The following is a 22,046-nucleotide window of genomic DNA, read 5'->3' as shown; positions in this document are numbered from 1 at the left end:
AGATAAAGTATTCCTTAGACCTTCTGAAGGAGACTGGTAAGCTAGATTCCCGATTAGTAGACACTCCTAGTGATCCTAATCATGAGCCTAGCCGAAGTGAGGGAGAGTCGTATCAAAGATTGGTTGTCTGACTACTCTGTCTTTCTCTCACCCGACCTGACATAGCATATGAAGCAAGTGTGGTTAGTTTATGCAGGCTCATCAGATTTCTCACTTGGAGGCGGTTGAAAGAATCTTGAGATATTTGAAGGCATCACCCAAGAAGAGCCTTTTGTTTGCATATTATCATGGCCATCTACGCATAGAGGTTTATATTGGTGTGGATTGGGCTGGTAGTGTGGATGACAGAAAGTGGACTACAACATATTGTACTTTTGTGGGAGGAAATTTGGTCACTTGGAGAAGCAAGAAACAAAATGTAGTTGCTAAGTCTCGCGTTGAAGCAGAGCATAACTTTATGGCACATGGTGTAGCATAGTTAGCGTCTGAAAATTCCGTTACATGATTTGGGAATCAAGGTGAATTCTCCTATGAAGCTGTTTGGTGATAACAAAGTAGCCATTGGCATAGCATAAAATTCAGTTCAACATGACCGTACCAAGCACCATGAAGTTGACAGGCACTTCATTCGTGAGCAAGTTATCTCTCAAAACCTTTATTTGTCATTTGTAACAACTGAGAATCAACTTGCTGACATTTTCACTAAAGGAGTTAATAAGTCAATATTATAATTTGCTGTTAGCAAGCTGGGCATTATAGATATCTATGCCCAGCTTGAGGGGGAGTGTTGAGTTGTGTTTAGAAAGTTTTTTTTTTTTTGGTAATATGAGATAGAATAAGGTCATATTTGTAATTTTCTGAAGTTCCTTTTACATAATGAAAAAGGGGGACTGGAATGCAGGGAGCTTTTCCTTTCCTACAAACATTCTCTTTTCTTTTCCTTTCTCCTTCTCTTCTTCTTCTTTTCTTTCTACCTTTGTATATAAGATTTATTCCGCTTTCCTAATTTCATGATACTTGGTAGTTGGTCCCTCTTACTGTGCATATCTTGCACACCGAAATATGGTCTGATTTGTAAAGCTTGATTCAAAGGCAACAATCAATCTCTTAAACAAAACACTAGTCAATATTTTGCAACTACCTGCATTCTGGATGAACTATGTATTTGAATTTTGGTTTCTATAAGTGTGCCAATTGATGGGTGGATGTGACTAGTTGCAGGAATCAGCCAACAGTTCCGTGTTGTGAGAGACAACAGACTCAATCAAAATACGAATGGGAATATGAAGCCAGTATTGCTTCAATGTTCAACTTCTGCTAATGAGCAAGCGGTTGCAAATATTCCTCCAAAGAGGTATGTTTGTCTGCTGTTTATGCTTCTTTTCTGAAGGTGCCGCTATTCACCTGCATGTTCATTTTCTTACAACCATTCACCATTTTGAGAATTAGAATAGTGCAAAATTTCTGCTATTCCAATTCTCAATGGAGTGGGTGTAACTTGTAAGGAAATCAGGCGGGTAGGTTTAGATATTAAGTCCCTTTGTACAAAGCCAACTTGCTCATTCCACTTACTGTAATGCAGTAACTTTAACATTGTGTTACTATGGCTAGCACTGTTGCGGAAATCAGTTTAAATGGTTTGCAGTAATAAGGATTTGATAAAATTCCTTCTGTTAGTTAGTTAGTGGACCCTTTCATATAGCAAAGCACCGTTAATTAATTTTTATCTATGTTGGACAAGTTTCTTTTTAAATACTGCAGTGCTAGAATTTCATGGGCATTTAAATCAATAAATTATGTTTAATGAGGAATGCCATTTGCAGCTGTCCCTCTGCATGAGTCAGACTCACACTCAAGCGCCCTAGATGCACCAACATGGCACATGTGTGTGAGATCAAGGACATTCATCAGGTTGGCCCTCCTTGAATGTGTCCTACCTGATGTTGATTTAGGCTGGCCCAATGTTTGAACTATCGGTATCGCGTTATGTATCGCACCTTTGGGATACGGATATATATCGGTTATCGCATGGGATGTATCGATTGAATTGTGTAATGTATCGCTGTTGTTGGAAACATGGGGAAACATTGAGAAATTGGTTGAATTTTTCAATGACACTTTAGTGATTGTTAAAAAAGACATCAATGCACACTTATAAATCAAAACATTACAAAACACAAGTGCACATAATAGGTTTTCTTTGAATGGGGTCCTAATCTATGCGCTGTCTAACTAAATTGATGCAAGTACATTCAAAGTCTATTCATATAATTTATAAATGTAAGAAGATGTGTGGAAACACAAGCAATACATTCAAAAGCAAAAGAAGAATCACTAAATCAAGTTATATACATGTTTGATTTTATCTTTGGATACAAAGATTGCAACTGATTTTGCGAGAAATTGGAAAATTTTGATTTTTTTTTTTCAATTTTCCGCAACTTGGCTGATCTCCTTCAAATCTCGAAATCAAAGCTCACAATCCATGATTTTTCATGCAAAACATGAAAAAATCATGGATTTGTAACAATTTGACACTAATTTAACATGATTTACAAAAAAAAGGATCTAAAATCGAAAATGCTCACCTGATCAAACATGTGGGATATATCCCACTACTTGTGTATTTCGTATCGCACAGGTGGGATACAAGATATATCGCGAGATATATTGGCCAATACTTAAAACATTGGGCTGGTCCACTCATCAGATGGGTTCTACGTGTAAATTCAACATGGACCAATATTTTTTTCCCTAACCGTCTGGGCTTTGTTTGTGTGGCCGACCACATGAATGTAACAACCAGGTTTTTGTCGAAGGAGCACTTGCATCTGGACTCACCTACTGAACGGTTCAAACCCAATGTGCGTGCCCCATTGGCACCTATGAGGACTCATGTTTAGTGTGTTCCGTTGTGTGGCTGCAAATAGCATTCCTCATATTAAGAACGAAAGAAGACCTTTAGAATTCCTATTAGGCTTGCCATGGGTCGGGCCTTAGCTAAGCAAAGACAAAGTTTGAATAGGCCCGATCCTAGAGTCCCAACAGTTAAAGAAAAAAAAAAGTGGGCCTGAGACCTATCTAGGCCTAGCAAATGTCTTTCCTATTTTCTCTGTGTGTAAAAGGTTATCAACCATTACTAATTTATATACACCTTACCTAGACAAATCCTATTGCATAGTTAACTCAAATTACGTGATTTGTAAAGCATCGCTTGCTCTCAGTAGCATTTGCATTATGTTACAATGAGAAACTGCAGTGGCAATTTGCATGTGTTGAAGAGGCAATTCAAAATACACATGCCAGTGTGGCACTTATGTGCAACTGCAAGTTCTGTGCTTCTCACTAGGTGGGGGCCAACATGAGCATACCCTGACTCTACCTGTTCACTCATTAGGTGGGTAACCTGCATATGTGGAATCATAAGATTTAAGTAGTGGCTTCAGAGTGTGAATCGCCCCAACTTGGTCCAACTCAGTCTGACTACATCCCGTTTCGGTCCCATACAGGTATGATGACTTGTAACCGATACAACTTGGATGACATGGAGTCATATTGGACAAATTTTCAACCTTGCATGGATTATAGGCTGTTATTTGTCTTTATTCTAACAGTCCATTTTCTCATATTCCGATACACGTATGGCCTATCTGATGAGTGAACTGGCCTGAATTTTGGGTCAGGGCAGGTTCATGGTGCAACCCGCCTGATTAATGGCTCAGATCTCCTCACATCTTCAATTTCCCCACAAATCCCCTTATAGATTCTCTTGAACGGTTGTACCATGGCTGATCAACAATAATTTAGTGAGTTTCAAGCGTAGCAGTTCCAGATTCTGTTAGAGGCGTTCATGAATGCTCTCATAAATCATCTTTCTTCCTGTAGCTCTCCAGGAATTCTAACTGATGAAAAGCACTCAGATGCCAGAAAATTAGGGCGACAGCCCCCATCTCAAGCTTCGAAATCAGCCCATGATTCTGGGTCCCAACATGCTGGAGATGCCAATTCAGGTGACACTTGTTGTATGCAAGCATTAGCAGAAGAGGCAAGGGGAAAAGTCCTGAATTCAGCTCCCCGAGCACAAGGATGGCAACCACACATTTATCTGCAGCTTTCAGCAGCATTAGCATCCACAGACCCTGTTCACGTGCCATCTCCTGATTCTAGGTCATCTGATGCTGGAGTAGTGGGAATTCGTCATCAGTTTTCTGGAAATCCTGTCATGCATTCATCTGTTCCAAATGGTTCCTTTTCGAATCCATGTTTGGGGAAGGGTGATTCAACCACAGGATTGTTTGGACAGTCTTCTGCCATAACCAAGGGTGATCAAATCAGTCGATCTTTCTTCGGCAGTAAACACAATAGCAAGCTGCATCAACCTGTGGGTCATCACAAAGGTATGCTCTTCACAAGTTATAAATGGCAATGTTGATATACCTTTAGTAAAATGAATATTCATACAATCATACTGTGCATTTATCTGACCTCTTCTTCTGATGTATGAATCGGTAATGTTATCATCCAATTTCTGGATTGGTACTTTTCAAAGTTTAGTGTTAGGCAATTTTACGACTGCAATTTACTTCTATTTATCCAAGGTGGTGTTTGTTATTCTGAAACCTTACTTGCTCGAACTATATAAACTAAGCTTTCTAATGAGACTGCTACTCACTAGCCCCACCTACAAATGCCAAACAAAAAGTGCCTAAATTTACAAATCCTAAAACCAGGTGCCAGATTCTTGCCAACACAGTTTATAATTCAAGCGACATCCTTTCATCAGGTAGGCCCTGCAGTGTGTGCAGCTCAAAAATAGGTTAGTGCAGTGTTCAGGTGGGCTACACGTGGTAATAAAATGGATGGCCATAAAAGGATAGTTAGCAGTGCACATTCAGCACCTAAGTGTTGCCCGTCAGATGAGTGGACCAACCAGGTTTTCAAGTCCGTGCACAGTGGTGTGGCCCGTTTGATGAATGCCTTTGGATCTCACCCATGTGTCACTTGTTAGCCCATGTAAGTGATAACTGTCAATATTACATACAAGCAAATTTGAAACAATGCATGCATACTTTCATAAGTAAAACTGAATATAGAACACAAAGCATCAATTGTCATCATCATCTAAGCCCTATCCCAACTAGTTGGGATTGCTGCATGAATACTTTTCTGCCATTCTGTTTGGATTCATAATGAAAATTATGGCAAAAATTTGATGCCGGCTGCCGACCTGATGCAACACTCTTCCTTTGTCCGGGCTTGGGATTGGCAATGAGAGCAAAAAATCCCACTGGTGCCATTTAATAGACTATTGCGTAGGTTGATTACAATCAAGAACTAGCTAATAGTATATTACATAGGTTGATTACAATCAACGAGTTACAAAACAGCAAATGTAAAAAAAGAAAAAAGAAAAAGAAGAAGAACAGAAACCAATCAATTTGTATTTCGTACACATAAGTGTGAATGCACTTATAAATTATAATAAAACCTGAATGCGTTAAACAATGCATGTATTTTTTTTTTTTTTCTTTTCTTTTTTAATCTACGAGTACAAAGATTTTACAAAAAGCGAAGAAATAACCTTAGAATAATGGGTAGGAATTTGCCGACAGAAGAGATGGTGTAATGATCCCTTCTCTGGCTAAGGAATTGACAAGAGTTTTCACCCAAGTCTGACAGAAAAGAAACGGCCAATTGCAACAAATTTACCTGATTTCCTTTGATTCATTTTGCTAGTCTCCAAGGGTAAGTCGTCGAAGGACTCTCACTTAATCACATCCATAGATTCTTCCTCGATTCTCTGGACCTGAGCGAATATGGATGAGCTCCTTGATCTTGGTCTAGAGGGTAGTTTTCTGTGCTTTTGTCCTAGTCTCAACACAATGGAGGACATAACTGCCCCCACCACACCCTTGCTTATCATCCTGAGCTCCTCAATCAAGACTAAAAAAACTCTATTTGGTTACGACTCACGACTCGGCTGACTTGAGTTAGTGAAACTTGGAAAAACTCTACAATTTTTTTTTAAATTTTTTTTTTTTTTAAAGGCAACGGAGATTCATTAAAAAAAAAACCCAGAAAATGGAGGAGACAGTCTGCTAAGGTAGCGAGCTGAAAACTCCTTGAACTAAGACACAATCGAAAAAAGCAAAGCAGAAAAAAACAGGAAAACAAAAAGAAAACCATTGTAACAACACTAAGACCAAACAGACTCCCCACTACAAAACACAGCCCAGCTATGTCCCACTAAGTTGTTGATTGGATAGGAGAGGGATGCGACTGATGTTGATGGTGTTGCAGGCCCATTCAATGACGAGATGCTAGACTCTCTTGATCACATAGATCACTGGACGGGAAGCATCTCTAAAGCAACGGCTATTTCTTTCTTCCTAGATGGCCCACCAAGCAGCTAGCAGGGTGATTCTCCAAACTGCGGATCTGCTCTTACCCAGAGAAACTCCATGCCAGGCTGCAAGGACGCGATTTGTGGAGCTGGGAAAAGTCCAGGAGATATCAAAAGTAGACAGGATGGTCGACCAAACCTGGTTGAAAAAAGGGCAGTGCACGAAGAGGTGGTCCGTCGTCTCTTCATTTGACATACAACAGACGCAAATGTTGGTTAATGTCATCCCCCTTTTCCTCAGATTATCAATAGCGAGGACTTTTCTCTTCCCTACCAGCCACCCAAAAATAACAATCTTAGGAGGGACCTTATATTTCCAGACTCTCGCAGTAAACACCTCCTCTGAATTTTCTTTCTTCTTCTCGAGAGATCGGTAAAGGGACTTCACCGAGAACAGGCCCTTGCTGTCTAAAGACCAGACTAACTTGTCTTGCTGTCTAGGATCTGGATGACAGTTCCTAATCCGCTGAAGAAGGCTCACGTAAGATTCAACTTCCCAAGTTCCCAGTCATACAGATTTCTTCTACAGGGCGGAAGCTAGACCACAACATTGCCTTGAACTGAGTAACAATCGGCCACAGTAAGGAGAGGATTTGGGGCTAAGCGATAAATAGCTGGGAACCCCTCTTTTAGGGCATTAGAGCCCGCCCAGATATCCTCCCAGAATCGAATTCTGTCCCCTTTCCCTAAGGAAAAACGAATGTGACTACGCACCTCTTTCTGGGAAAATAAAACCCCTTGCCAAACAGCGGACACACTACTATATGACGCACCTTTGGTCCACCAGCCTTCAGACGATTGCCCATATTTACAATTAATCAGCCTATTCCATAGGGCCCCTTCTTCTGTTCCAAGTCTCCACCACCACTTGCTGAGGAGGGCTGATTCGTAGATTTGAGGTCTCTAATTCCCGCACCTCCATCTTGAAAATGTTTGCACACGTCTTTCCAGTCAATCAAATGAAATTTCTTCCTCTCCTCGCTGCCGTGCCACAGAAAATCCCCCCTGAGCTTTTCGAGAATACCTATGACCTACGCCGGGCATTTGAAAAGGAACATGAACTATAAGGGAAGATTAGGGAGCGTTGCTTTGATCAAAGAGAGCCGGCCCCCTAGCGACAGATACCTACATTTCCACCTAGCGAGATAGGATTCGAAAAGATCGATGACTTTGTTCCAAAGCGCCATCGGGGGCTTACCAATACATAGGGGGAGCTCGACAAAAGAGGTAGGGAGGGAGCCCGAAGCGCAGCCAAAAAATTCAGCAAACCTACATGTCTTGGTCTCGCTAATGTTAACTCTTATCATCGTCGATTTTCTCAAGTTTACTTTAAGGCTTGAAACCACTTCAAAGCAACGTATAGCTATATGAAGATTACCCACTTTATCCCAGTCGGCTTCACTAAACAGGAGAGTGTCATCTGCATACTCGATGTGAGATATGGGCTGCTACATATCTTTGATCTAGAAGCCTCCTATAATACGTTCCGCCTGCCCTTTTCTCAACATACGCGAAAAAGCCTCTACCACAATAAGAAAGAGAAACGGGGATAGTGGATCTCCCTGCCGAAAACCTTTAGAGCTTCTGAAGAAACCTTTGGGAGACCTGTTGATGAGGATCGAGAACATTGCTGAACCGACGCACGCCTTTATCCAAATTAACCATTTGGGACCAAAACCCATCCTCTTTAGCTTATACAGAAGAAAGTTCCAATCAACATGATCGTAGGCCTTTTCTAAATCGAGTTTACATAAGATTCCTCTTGACTCGGATTTGTGGCTAGAGTGAAGACATTCGGAAGCCATGAGCGCGCTATCTATAATTTGTCTACCCAGGATGAAAGCACTTTGATGGTGAGATATGATCTTGTCCATAACCCCCTGGAGACGATTGGCAAGAACTTTTGCAAGGATTTTGTAAGGGCTGCCGAGAAGACTGATCAGCCTGAAGTTGTGGAGAGCGTCAGCCCCCTGCATCTTCGGAATAAGAACGATGAACGTAGCCCCTAGCGCATTTGACAATTGGCCTCTTTCATGAAATTCATTAACAAAGGCCAAGATATCCCCTTGCAGTAACTCCCAGAAATGCTGAAACAAGAGAATAGGAAAGCTGTCGGGACCCGGAGCTTTGTCCCCAGCCAGCGACTGGACAACATTTTTAACCTCATCGGGAGAGAAGGCAGCTTCCAGGGCCACGACATCCATCTCTGAAATGCAGTCCATAGGCAGGGAGTCCAGATTGGGCCTGCAGTAGCGTTTGACTTAAGGGGATTGGAGAAAAATCTGATGGCCTCTTCTGAAATTTGCTGCTTGTCTTCAATGTGCTCCCCATTTATCGAAAGGAAATTTATCTTATTAACTCTCGCCCGAGCACTCGCAATGGCATGAAAATAGCAGAGTATTTTTATCACCTTCCCTTATCCATTTGCACCTAGCTTTTTTGCCTCCAAGAAACCTCGTCTTCAAGAACCCTAGCTGAATAATCGTTGACAAGCTCTGCACGTCTGGACCACATATTGCTGTCAATCGGAATGTCTTCACTTGCAGCATCAATGGACTGGATTTGATCCAGGATATCTTCGGTTTCGGCCTGCCGTTTAAATAGAGCATCCGATTTCCAAGCTTTAAGCTTATCCTTGATCAGACTTAGCTTTTTATGTAATCTAAATCCTGCGTAACCATCAACCTCCAAATCTTTCCACCAATCAGAAATAAGTTGATCGAATCCCTCAATCTTCAGCCATGCGTCAAGACTACAATATTTATAAATTATAAGTATTAAATATTAAGTCATGGGGTTCAAGACTTTTGAAAACTCGACCAAGTTACTTGATCCATTAGACTTTTGAGTCGAGTTTCGAGTTCTAGAGAAGTGTTGGTAACCAGTCATCCTTGTCACTTCTGATCAATTCTGCAGAAATAATGGAGTGCTGATCTGGGGACTCATTACAAGCATGTGTTATGGTTTGGTGATCACCATTGATATGATGAGCCCCGATAATTATCTGCACTCCAAAATCTTAGCCATCTGGTCTCTTACCTCTTTTTCCAAACTGTTGTTTCTTTCTTCATACAGTCCATTCATCGTGCACTATATACGGGGTGGGATCTTCCAATCAGTTAGAATTTGCTGCATCACCAATCCATGAGTTCCATCAAATTTGTGATTTAGATCTCTGAACCACGTTGTATGCACTTGTGTATCATGACACTATTCACATCTCAATGGATCGGGACTAAAATTCCTATTAGTTTTGGTTATTAGGATTTGACTTTGCTCTTTGATGCAGCTTCACAATCCAATATGGAATGGAAACCAAAATCAAGCCAAAAGTCGAGCCTTACCAGCACTGGAATGATTGGAACTGCTACCATCACCGTTTCATCTCCCACTGATAGTTCACCAACCTCAATGGCAGATGAGGCCCACTTGTTGGAGAAGCTTTCACAAGTTAATATTTCCAAAAACCAGCATGTAATCATACCACAGCATCTTCGAGTTCCAGAGGCTGACTGCTCCCACCTGATCTTTGGTAGCTTTGCAGCAGGATTCAATTCTGCCAAGGACTTTCTGTCTGGACCCAAAGCATTTGGAAATTCAGAAGTGTCGAAAGATGAGCCTGCTGTGAGGTGATTGCCCTTTCTTGATTACCACATCCTTGTTTTTATGCATTTCATTTTTTAAATACTGGCCATTTGTTTCCAAGCACTGATCTTAGTGTTGTGGACTATCTGCCTGAAGAGGAATCATAGAGTCCTGACTAGGGTTGCGACTTAGGTGGGTTTGGTTGGGTTGGGTTGAGTTGAGGGTCAACCGAGCCCAACCTGAACCTAAGTTGCAGCCCAAGTCTTGACATAACCAAACCATAAAAGTGGACTGTTGGTTCAGTGATCCGTACCATTGATCTCGTGGCCTTTTTCATGTATTAGGGATGCTCCAAGAATCTTTCCAGAGTGGATGATCCTATCCTTCCAATCTTGGCATTTTTTGGGTTATCACTGTATTTTTTCTCAACTATCTTTCTGTGGATCTTGATCTTCTAACATGGAAGATTTTTGGGGAATCTCCTATCCACTGTGGTGTCCATCAGATCAATGATCTGGATCTACAGTCCATGAGATTAACTTAAAGGGTATGGTGCAGCAGGTTACATGCCCCAATGCGTCAGGACCATATAATCCTTGCTGTCCATAGCAACCCTTGAAAACCAGGTTGTAGATACTGGATACATAGCCATGTAGATTCTTATTTCAAATTAGAAATATAAGCATGTTAGAATAAACACCATTAAAATTAAGAAGCAAAAAAACACGTATGTGAACAAAGTAAGAATCACCAACCAAAGAATCACAAAAACCGAATTGAAAAAAGAAAAGAAAAGAGTTTTGAACCAGATACTATCCTTTTTAGATGGTCAAACCAAAGAATCACAAAAACCGATAAATTGAGCCCACAAGGATGATATAAGGCAACATATGCTAGAATGAAATTGAGCCACTACTGCTAGATAAGAGCAACACATGCTCAAGCCTCATATACAGTCCTTATTCAAATCAATCAATTATGTAATTTGCCCATATATGCATGGCCTGAATATGTAGGAATCCTTTTGGGATTCAAACTATTCCTTAACTTACTAAGAGCTGTCCTGGTTACATTCAAGTGCGCTATTAAATGTGTAAATATCCTAGAAAATAGTAAAAAAAAAACTGAACCAAGACTTCAGTTTACATTAGAATCTTGCAACATAATGCGTGTGGGTTGTATACAGTATACACAACCACAAGGCCTGAATGCATTACGGGCATTACAGTTGGTGTGTGTGGGCTAAGTAACCATACATGAGGGTATTTAGGACATCTGACAAACATTTGGACTTGTGGGGCTCACAGTCTTTCCAGTCGGCATATAAGGGGCTAGCAATCACTATTGGGGCCCCATTAGTTTCCCTTCAAACAAGACTGTCACTCCTGTGGCTCTCTACAAATGATGCATTTTTGTTCGGGCCAGCATATGTAAAGATCAGGTCCACCTTCCAGTCACCAAGACCATTAACATGCTGGGCCCCATCATAAATGTGCAATGCTGCAGATGACTCTGCTGTCAGAAAACCCTAGCAATTTGCCTCTTGTCCCAAAATGGGATGGTTAAACAGACATTATAGACAAGGAAGCGGATTGCGTACTGAGTAACTCAGTACGGTAAGCGTATTGAGTAAACTCCGTGGGCCCCTGTGTCATTCATGCATTATATCCACTCCGTCCATCTATTTTAACACATAATTTTAGGGCTTTATCCCAAAAATGGAGTATATCCAAACCTCAAATGGACCACACCACCAGAAACTGTGTGAATTGAACATCTACCATTGAAAAATTCTTGGGGACAACAGAGGTTTTAGATCAAGCTGATATTTGTGTTTTCCCTTCATCCATGTCCTTCTGATCTTATGAACAGGTTGGATGACAAATAAACATCATTAGGGGCCTTAGAAAATTTGCAACGGTTGAAATCAATAATTCCACTTTTTCCAGTGGTATGGCCCACTTGAGCTTTGTATATACATCAATTTTGGGTTGAACCCATAAAATGATCTAGAAAAACGAATGGACGGCGTGGATAAACTACATGCATTCGCGGTGGGCCCAACTGAGTTTACTCAGTACGATAAGAGCGTACTGAGTAACTCAGTACACAATCCGATTTCTATAGACAATGCTCCATAGTCCGGCTTTGGGATGGGTGGAAGTATTCGATGGAGGAGATTTTTGGTCTATTGCCACTCACCTATTGTGATACCACTGGGTGAATGATCCAGGGAAATGCTGAAGCGATTCAGGCCAAGAGAGATTGAAGAGGCAATTCACATTTCACATTCCAACATCACACTTGTCTGTGGGGTCTAGGCAATTTGGGCATGTGGTCTTGCTCTGGCCCAAAAATAAAAAAATGTCTTAAAATGTGGTTTACATGTTCTTGTCAAATATAGACCATTGGTTGTCTTCTTTTCTAAACCTTCCATTTTTCTCATACATGTGTGGCCCGAATAATGAGTTGACTGGCTTGATTTTGACAAAGCCAAGCACTTGTGCCACAAATCACCTCTTCAGTCTCTCCTCATGTGAATTTCCTTTGCACTTCTATTGTACATAGCTTCTTTCAATCTTTTTGCTGAGAACACCATAGTTCTAAAACTTGGTCACTTGACTCGAAACTTGGCTGAGTTGACTCAAATTGACCAGAAATCGAGCTGAGTCACTGTGAACTCATTGAGAAATACGACTGGGTTCCGACTCGCCTTGACTCTTTGAGTTGGGTCTCCTACTCGGTCGACTCCACATTACTTGAACTGAGTCACTTGCTTGAGTCAAGAAACTTACAATTTAAAAAAAGTGCAAGTGGCATAATTTGAACTCACAACCTCAACCAAGGTAGGAAATGGCATTTACCAACTGACCATGCACTCGTCTATGTTTAAAAATGCATATTTTTGTATTCATAATATTTTAAGTGTCTACTCTTAGTGTAATGAAATTCCTAGTTAATTATTAAATATCTTGTCGAGACAAATCTCGTCTTGGAGTCAACCTGACCCGGCTGGATATCAAAATCAAGTTTTCAGAGTTCTTAAACTATGGATAACACCAATCATCTTTAGTTGAATTAGTTTCCTTGTGAGGCTTGATCTATGTGGGGTTTTGGGAGTACTCATTTTCAGTGCTCGTTGCTTGCAGTATATCGTTATTGATTCCGGTTACCTCTACTGAAGATGTTTATGTCCACGACGAGGTGGATATACTAGAAGACCATGTCAGAACTTCCTTCCCTGTATCTCCGGCATCAGATTCGGCATCTGAGCACCAACTACGTGATAAAAAGGAGTCTTCAAATCCTCGGAGTATGGATAACTATGCAGATATCGAGTTGGTTGGAAGCTTTACCCGTTGTTACACTCCAGAAGAGCCACAACAACAGCAAGATCCTCCAAGTTTGCCTAGTTTTTCAGTGAGTCCAATCTTCACAAGTGAAATTAAATCTTGTTTTTCCTTATTTTATTAGTTATTGTTTTCTGATGGGAGGGGTATGTGGGTTTCTTGAGATTTGTTAAGCCCACACACGTGTGCAATAAAGCTCATGTACAAGGCACACATGTGCCAACATGGCACGATAGGTCCGAGATCCATTCCATCCATCAGAATGACACCAATATATTGATGCCCTAGTCCAAGAATCAGGTTAATCCAAGTGGGTCACAGTTTGCAAAACAAATGTACGGCTCTGAGAAACCTGGACGAAGTTTTCTTATCATTCACCTATTTCCGATATCGGGACCCACATGCTGATTGGTCCAGATTTTATTTTTGGCTAAACATTTACAATGTTTGACCATTGTGATGAATGGATTAGATCTCACACACATTTGCCATTCCAGCATGTGTGGCGTGTAGAGGAGCTTATTAGCATATGCGTGTGCACTTAACAAAGCTCTAGCTTTCCTTTAAACCACAGTATAAAAGCACAGGTCAACCGGGTATTCAAGTGAGTAGTCTTGTTGGATAATCAACTCGGTCAAGTTAAACCTGGTTTGTTTGGTTGTTGGCAAAAGAGGCCTCCTTTGGACAACCAAATGGACTTGTTCAGCTTGTCTGGGTTGGATCAAGCTAAGAATTAGCTACTGAGTTTATAAGTTTCCTTTTATTTTCTTAAAGTACAACCAAAAGGTACTCGTTTGGGAAAAAAAAGGCATTCTTGATTTCTACACTACCAGGGGAAAAAAGAAGAAAATGAAAAAGAAAAGAAATGTTTACATTGCCTAAGATCGTTTTCATTACTCTATATACTCCATATACTCGGTTTAGGCATATGTATGAGGGACCGGTATCAAATGTAACGACCTTTAGCGCAAGCCTACAATAATTGTCCACAAGTGATTGTCACATTTGTTACCACTCCCTCATACATATCTGTAATCACTGTCAATATATTCTCTTGAAACTCATTTCTTTCCCAACATCACCAGATTAACTAACTCTCTAGTGCTAAGGGTATTTGGGGTATTTTTGAATGCAAGACATCTTTCTCATTTTCTCTAGTCTCCAATCTATTGCTAAGATCATTATAAGCCTTATGTTTAGCCTTACTTGTTACTTTCTTAGCAATCTTTTTGGCATTTATATTGTTCAAAATTTTCATATTTTCTAGTCCCTTGCAGGCTTTGAAACATGAAGGTTTCTCGTGAATAGCTTTTTGTACATTGTCAGTTCACCTCCAAGTTTCCTTGTATGATTGGCTTTTCCCTTTAAAAACTCCAAAAACATCTTTGCTACTTTCCTAATGCACTTAGCCATCTCATTCCATACAACATTTACTACTTCCTCGATATTCGACTTTCCTTCTTCCATCAATTTTTTTTGTAAGTAACATTGTCTTCTCTTCTTTTAATTCCACTACGTAATTTTTGGACACATTTATTTTACTCCCTTTCTTCAATCCCTGGTAGTGTGCTGCCTTAAATAAAAAACATTTTACTCCTTTTCTTCCATCTCTTAATGTAAGCATCCATAACTACTAGCTTATGTTGTGCAATTAGACTCTCCCGGTATAATTTTCTAATCCTTACATATTGATCGTTCTATTTTCTTATGTGGAAAAAAATCTATTTGGCTTGTATCCACTTTTGAAAGTTATTAAATGTTAATCTCTAGAAAGTATGTGTTTGCTAGAACTAGATTGTATGTCATAGCGATCAAAGATAGTATCCCCCATCTCATTTCTTCTCCCAAAACCATATCTTCCAGTACACTCTCATATCCTCTACTTTCTTTTCCTACATAACCATATAAGGGTCAATGTGAGCAAACACATATTGAACAATGTTGAGAAAGCTAAACCCTTTCTCTGAATATTCTTGTAGATTTTGAGTTTGAGTTGTCTATTTTTTTTCTCTGAATTTTATTGAGCAGAAAAGAAAAAAAAAACCGTTAGCGGAAAATTACGGGAGAAAATCGGCAAAAAGGGAAAAGTTACTTGGGAATTGATGACACCGCTTATAGGGATTGATGTTGGAGGGATCATAAGGTCCTGTTGCACCTATTTTGGACGAGTGGGGCCCTTGTTTCGGTGATTGGGAAGTTTATATGGCATGACTGCCCATCAGTGTATGGTTTCAAGGTTTGATGATTCTACCCATCCCATCTACCATTGTGTTTTCTCTGTAACCGTTTATTCTTAGGTCTCTGATCCAAGGGTTAGAGACTGTTGTCTGGTCTAGGAGATATTTAATTCATCACCAACCTATTGAGGGTTTAGTCAGTTAACTCTCGGGTTTGCTGAATCAGGGGCCCCACATGTACAAACTAGCACATCGGACTATATTCACATTTTGGCCCATACCCTATAATTCCTCTCGATGATTGTACTTCCAGTTAACTGATTGATAGGTAAGGCGGGTGGGTTAGGATTTGGACTTTTCAGTTTGGTAGAAGAAGTTTTGGGATTAGCTATTTGATGTTTCACGTTAAAGTAAGAAGACAATTGAAGTAAAAAAAGGGAAAAGGGGAGAGGTTACAATTAGTGGAAAAAGGCGCCTATCTGACAAAATTTCAACAAAAAATTGAATATTTAGGCTCCACTTTGAAAGCTAGAAGGGTGTTATCCATGTATAAGAAGTCCATAAAACTTGCTTTCCACTCCACTTCCCAACTTCAACTCTTCTATCAGCAGATGCAACAATGGCCTGGATTTTAGAAGAGAGCATGTTTAGATTTTAGGAGCCACTTAGTACATAGTGTTGTGCATCTCGCATTCGTGTGCCATGTGGGCACTCGACACATCTTTAGTATGTGCTCCAATGTATGCTTTATCGGTTTCGGTGGGCATATCGATTCCTACTAAAACCAATATGCATAACGGTCGTTACACCCCTCGTAACGTAATGGCCTTAAAAAAAAAAAATCTGAAAAAATGTGGAAAATGTTCTAAATATTTAGAGGATTCTACATATGTATTCCTTTTTCTTTTTTTTTTTTTTTTTTTTTTTTTGTTGTTTGAATTAAGTTTATGATGGTCTGACGGTCCACTCTTTGGTGAGAATATTGTCTCGAGCTTTTTGATGATTTTATGAACCTGACAGGCTAAGTCACCCAATCTTGGCCCAAAATTCATGCAAGTTATGGCACTCATCCCACTAATGCACATCCACAAGTATTTAATATCATTCCCCCCAACTAAGTTTAAGAAAAAAAAAATTAAAATGAAAATTCGAATGAATAATGTTGCTGATTTTGGGGATCACTCAAATGACCCAAAATTCATGCAGGCTATGTCATTCAACCCACTAATGCACATCCCTAAGCATTTAATATCATTCAACCCAGGTAATTTAAAAAAAATAATAATTTGAATGAAGGGTCTCCACTCATGGCTCAGTGGTAAACACTGTGTTTCCACTTTGAGGTCATGAGTTCGAGAACCCGTGTGTGTGTGTGGGGATGTTAGAGTGTCTGTTCTCTCCTTTCAAAAAAGAAAAAAAGAAAGAAAAAAAATTCCAATGAATAATTTCACCGATTTGGGGGACCTACTTGAATGGTTCCCAAATTGACCCCAAATTCATGCAATCTGTGACACTCATTCTACTGATGCATATTCTTAAGCATTTAACATCATTCTCCCCAAGAAATGTTATCAAAAAAAAAATCTGGATAAATAGTACTGCTGATTTGGGGGACCACTTGAGTGCCTCCAAATTGGCACAAAATCCACATGGTTCTCATCTCACTGATACAATAGGCTCCAAATTATGCTTATTTCACCATTCAACTATCAGATTGGTGGACATTTGTTGGACAGTGAAAAATTTAAAAATCCAGTTGTCCTATTTCAATAAACAAGTGTCTTGAAATCAACGGGTATGATCACTTTTGATTTAGTAAATGCCACGTGTACAAATTTCTCAGTGTACATGTATCAAGTTTCCTGCACCACCAGAGCATCTTTTTAATCAGGTGGCCCTCATTTTGGACCTCAAGCTACGGTCCACCCAACAAATAACTTCCAACTAATTGAGTGCATGTGAAATCCGAGGGAGGGAGGGACATTTTTGTTTTTGTTTTTTAAAATGATCCCATATCGACTGTTACATAACCAACCATTTTGGCACACCTTGATGTGCTCCCTGGCGACACTTCTGACAACTTCTTGACCTGGAATTTCACAGGAGATTCTAAAATTTTGATGTTTTTTCTCATGATATTGTTGGGAAAATCTCACTTAAAATAAAATATTAAAAAATATTTATTATAAATTAAGAAATAATTTTGAAATTTGAAATAAAGTGGTTTAATTGAATTACTTTTAACTTTCAAATCATTTTTGTGTTAAAATCTCAAAAAATTAAAACTTCCAAAATTTTGAAAATTTTGTGATAATATCACTGACCAATTTTTTTGTGATAATATCACAATATTTTGAAATCATCTGTGATATTTGTCACTTTTGGATACATACTTCTTCCCCCTACTAACCCTCTTCTAGGCATCCAAACAACCTGTAAATGCATAGCCATGTTGCACCATGTGATTTAGGGGTCAATCAAATTCCGACACCTACACTCGTATTTATACTATGCAACCCCATGTTTTAAATAGTGAATAGCATGTAGCATAGCATTCACTCCTCTGAAGCATGAGGCGTAAGCAGCATAGCTAGTGTTGAACGGACCAGCCACAAGCATAGCGTGTAGTGTAAGCTGCATGCAACTTCTAGATTTTTAATTAAGGTTGTCCGGTTGTACAAAATATCATGAAATTTTATGATATTTTACACCAAATTAGATCGACTAACAATGAAATTTCATGATATCTAGTGCAACCAAATGCAACCTAAAATAATAGGAAAAATAGGGTAAAGATTAACTATAAAGATAAAGAAAGAGCAACAAAATTGGTTTCACACTGTTCAATTATTTTATTAAAATTGCTGAAAATATTAACTAATTTTTATTTAAAAATAGAAAAATGCAATAAATTATTGAAAGCATTTATTGATTTTTATTTTAGTGAAAATATCTTATAGTGTAAGTTATGTAGCATGTAGTGTAGGTTATGTAGTGTGTAGCATATGTAAATTAGCATGTAGCATAGGCGAGCAATTTTTGTGGGCTACAGTGTTGAGGGTAAGCTACATTATGTTACATGCTTCATAGAATAAACTATTTAAAGCACTGATGCAACCATATCCAAACACATGAACATGTTGGAATGTATGTACAGAGATGTTTTGATCTTGACTTGGTAAATGGTGCCTGTTGCAGCATTAAGGTGACTGGCTTGTAGGACTCTGGCATGAGTTTTTTTGTTTTTTGTTTTTTTTAAATTTTTTTTTAAAATTATAAATTTTAAAAATTCTAAATCACCAGTTTGGATCATTCTATTCTGTGTTATTCACCTTTTTCCTTATATTCTGCAGGCTTTGAGCTTGCACGGGGCAAAGAGTGTCACTCCTTCAACAGAGGCGTTGGTGCAGCAGCAGCATACACAGCTATACCCGGAAGTTCATATTTCACACTTTCCAAACTTCATTCCATACCGTCGGTTTCTCTCTCCAGTTTATGTTCCGCCAATGTCCATGCCTAGCTATTCTAGTAACCCAGCATATCCACATCCCACAAACGGCAGCAGTTACCTGCTGATGTCGGGAGGAAGTTCACACCTCAATGTGGACAACTTGAAGTATCCAGCTGCACAGTATAAGCCTGTCACGGCTGGCGGTCCAACAGGGTTGGGAAATTATACCAATCTGTCTGGGTACACCATCAGCGCACCAGGAACAGTTGGTGGGGTGACGGGGCTTGAGGATGCAATGAGGGTCAAGTACAAAGAGAGCAATCTTTATTTCCCGAATCGGCAGGTAAAATATGAAGTTCAAAAATCAAAGTTGGCATTTTCTTAGATTTGTATCCATTGGTTAAGGGTGTGTTTGGATCCACTATCTGATTGAATTTCCATATTATTCTAGTAAAGTGCAAGTGACCAAATTGTAATTACTACTTCGGAGTTGGATTTGAAAAAACTGCAACTGCAATTTGAAGTTTAGTTGTTACAAATAGGAGGGAATGCCATTACAATTTGGTCATATCCTTTTGTTTGGACTGACCGTTCATCATTCTATTCACTTGTGCATCCAAACACCTACTGAGCGGTCACTATTCCTGTTTGTTGGGAAACGGTAGAAGAACTATTGGTGGGGCACCTGTCTCGAGAATCAAATTATTTTTGGCAATGCAAGGGAGTTTCACAATAGCAAATGTGGGCATATGCCTGCTATTTCAGAAAGAGGGATTATATAGTCTTGAGTCTTACTCTCAATAAATTTAGGATGTAAATACTGTCGTGATGCGCCCTTTCTGTACGAGTGGGGCCCATGTTTTGTTGATCGAGATCATTGAGCTGATTGTTCCTAATGGAGATGGGGATGCCCACGGCAAAACATTGGTAGAATCTAACCCTTTGATCATTGGCATACAAACAGATGGCTCATCATCATCTAAACCTTCCCCCAACTAAATAGATGGTTAACCTTTCTTCTCCTCCCAGCCTTTTCCCCCCCTCTTATTCTCCTCTTCTTCTCTCTTTAATCTATGATGTACATGGTATCAGAGCATCCTTGTTCCATCTTTTTACCTTCCATTTGTTAACACCATGGCTAGAATCCCCTTCAATCAGGAACACAATTATCCCCAATCGATGGTGGGCCCATCGTATCAATGATTCATGGTCCTACTTGTACAGATTGGGTGCATTTGGATGATATTCACATCAAGATGCATCAGGACTCAATATTCCTCGTTGAGAGAAGTGGAATCCTGCATGCTTTTGGGCAAGACACATTTAGAACTTATTGAGTTTCTTGGTGCTGGCAGTTGCAAAATATATTAGGTCCCGCACAACATGCATGAGCATAATACGCATATTAGGATTTAATCCATGTCTGTGACAGTAGAAACATTCATCATCTGGCATTATTGGTCGTCGATCTTGAAATTATTTAACCAGCTCAAATTACAATATGCTTAGATCAATCCATCTAGTTATTCATGCACAAGTATTTTCCAGACGTAACTGCCCTAGGATATCTTTATTGGGTGGGCCCCATTTTGGTTAGGGCCCGCTCTATTCCTCGCAGAACCACAACCTGAACTCCTTCCATGTTTTAATTAGGATACCCTGCATGTGTGTGTGTGTGTGTGTGTGTGTGTGTGTGTGTGTGTGTGTGTGTGTGTTTGTGTGTGTTCAAAGAACACCTAAATAATAGGTCTGCAAATGACGACTTTGTTGATTCGTGGTTATTGCAAATACCAATTCTCCATTAGTTTTCCTAACAGCTGTAAATTTTTTTTGGCATATTTTGAAAAATGATGAAACTACCCCTACCTGAAAAATGTTCCAAATTGTGGTATGTTCTATATGGACATTTTTGTCATTTTCTAATGGTTGCTAAAGGTAGTAATGAAAAACCAGCAGAATGTGTATTTAGAGTAACAACGAATTAACAATTTGGTTATTTGCAAACCACATGTTTTTATGTGGGTGTTTGTGAATAGCCTATTAATGAAGTGGGAGTCTGCAGAAATTCCTTATATTTTGATACCTGTCGTCTCACTTTCTTATAATTTTGTTTTCTTTGACAGGCAGAAACTTCAGAGATTTGGATTCAAAGCCCCAGGGATCTTGTAAGCCTGCAATCAGCTCAATACCATAACCTATCAGGACAAGCACCACATGCTGCTTACATGCCATCTTATGCAGGCCATGCTTCTTTCAGCAGTCCCATGCAGTCTGCGCACGTGCCGTTTACTGGTTTGTATCATCCACCACAGTCTGCCACAATTGCAAACCACCACCACCAGTTGGTTAATCAGCAGATGACGGGTATGTGCGGGAATGTCGGGGTTGGATTGGCAGTGTCCGGGGCTGGAGCATATCAACAATCTCAGGTTGGGCAACTTAATTGGACTGGTAACATCTGAAAGAAATGTGGGTCCTTAAAAAAAGTGTCCCTTGATGGATGGGGATAGGAAATAGTGGCAGAAAGAAATTTGTGAATATGCCTACTTGTTTAATTAAAAATGATATCATAATATTCTGTTAATGCATAGAAATTCATGTTTTTTCAGCGTTCCTATTCTATTATTGCATTCTGATCAACTGGGTCCCAGCAGTAGCATGTTTCAATCCCCAAACCTTTTTTCTTTTTCCCTTAGACGCTGATTTGTGAGAGACGGGAGCTGCTGCGACACAAATCATGAGCCGTGTGATTTTCACCAACCATTGTGAAAGTTGAATGGAATGAGGCATGAGAGATGGCATTTGGCTCATCCTGCAGAGTGTGGAGGGTGGATGTGCTAAATGCTTCCATCCTGACATGCCATCCCAAAAATGCGAATGCAACAACTGGGATATTGTTTGAAATATATGGTGTAATTTGCATTATTGGAACCATATGTATAAGGTATATTTAATATGCATTTTATAAATATTGGTGTATGATATTCTGACAAGATTTTGAACATGGTTTTCGCTGGAACGGGTGCATGGAACCTTGCTGAGCCCATGTGCATGCACAAGGTGCATGTTCTTTGTATATT

At 39.7% G+C, this 22,046-nt stretch overlaps 1 protein-coding gene across 6 annotated transcripts in view; it reads left to right on the top strand.

The window, feature by feature from the left end:
• The window catches only part of LOC131226730 (GBF-interacting protein 1-like), a 28,931-nt gene extending 7,355 nt beyond the window's left edge, over window positions 1–21,576 (top strand). For 2 of the 6 annotated variants that reach the window (XM_058222412.1, XM_058222410.1), the window contains 6 exons: window positions 1,216–1,354; window positions 3,886–4,397; window positions 9,693–10,032; window positions 13,138–13,408; window positions 18,869–19,309; window positions 21,090–21,576. In XM_058222412.1, coding sequence (XP_058078395.1) covers window positions 1,216–1,354; window positions 3,886–4,397; window positions 9,693–10,032; window positions 13,138–13,408; window positions 18,869–19,309; window positions 21,090–21,428 — 2,042 coding nt within the window. In that variant the 3' untranslated portion in view covers window positions 21,429–21,576. The remainder of the gene's footprint in view (window positions 1–1,215; window positions 1,355–3,885; window positions 4,398–9,692; window positions 10,033–13,137; window positions 13,409–18,868; window positions 19,310–21,089) is intronic. The other 4 variants (XM_058222411.1, XM_058222413.1, XM_058222415.1 and 1 more) reach the window with 2 other exon arrangements.
• The last annotated feature ends 470 nt before the right edge of the window (window positions 21,577–22,046 follow it).

The sequence above is a fragment of the Magnolia sinica genome, chromosome 15 (assembly GCF_029962835.1).
Source record: "Magnolia sinica isolate HGM2019 chromosome 15, MsV1, whole genome shotgun sequence".
NCBI classification, from domain to species: Eukaryota; Viridiplantae; Streptophyta; class Magnoliopsida; order Magnoliales; family Magnoliaceae; genus Magnolia; species Magnolia sinica.
The sequence above is the reverse complement of the archived record's forward strand: the minus strand, read 5'-3'. Positions and strand labels throughout refer to the sequence as shown.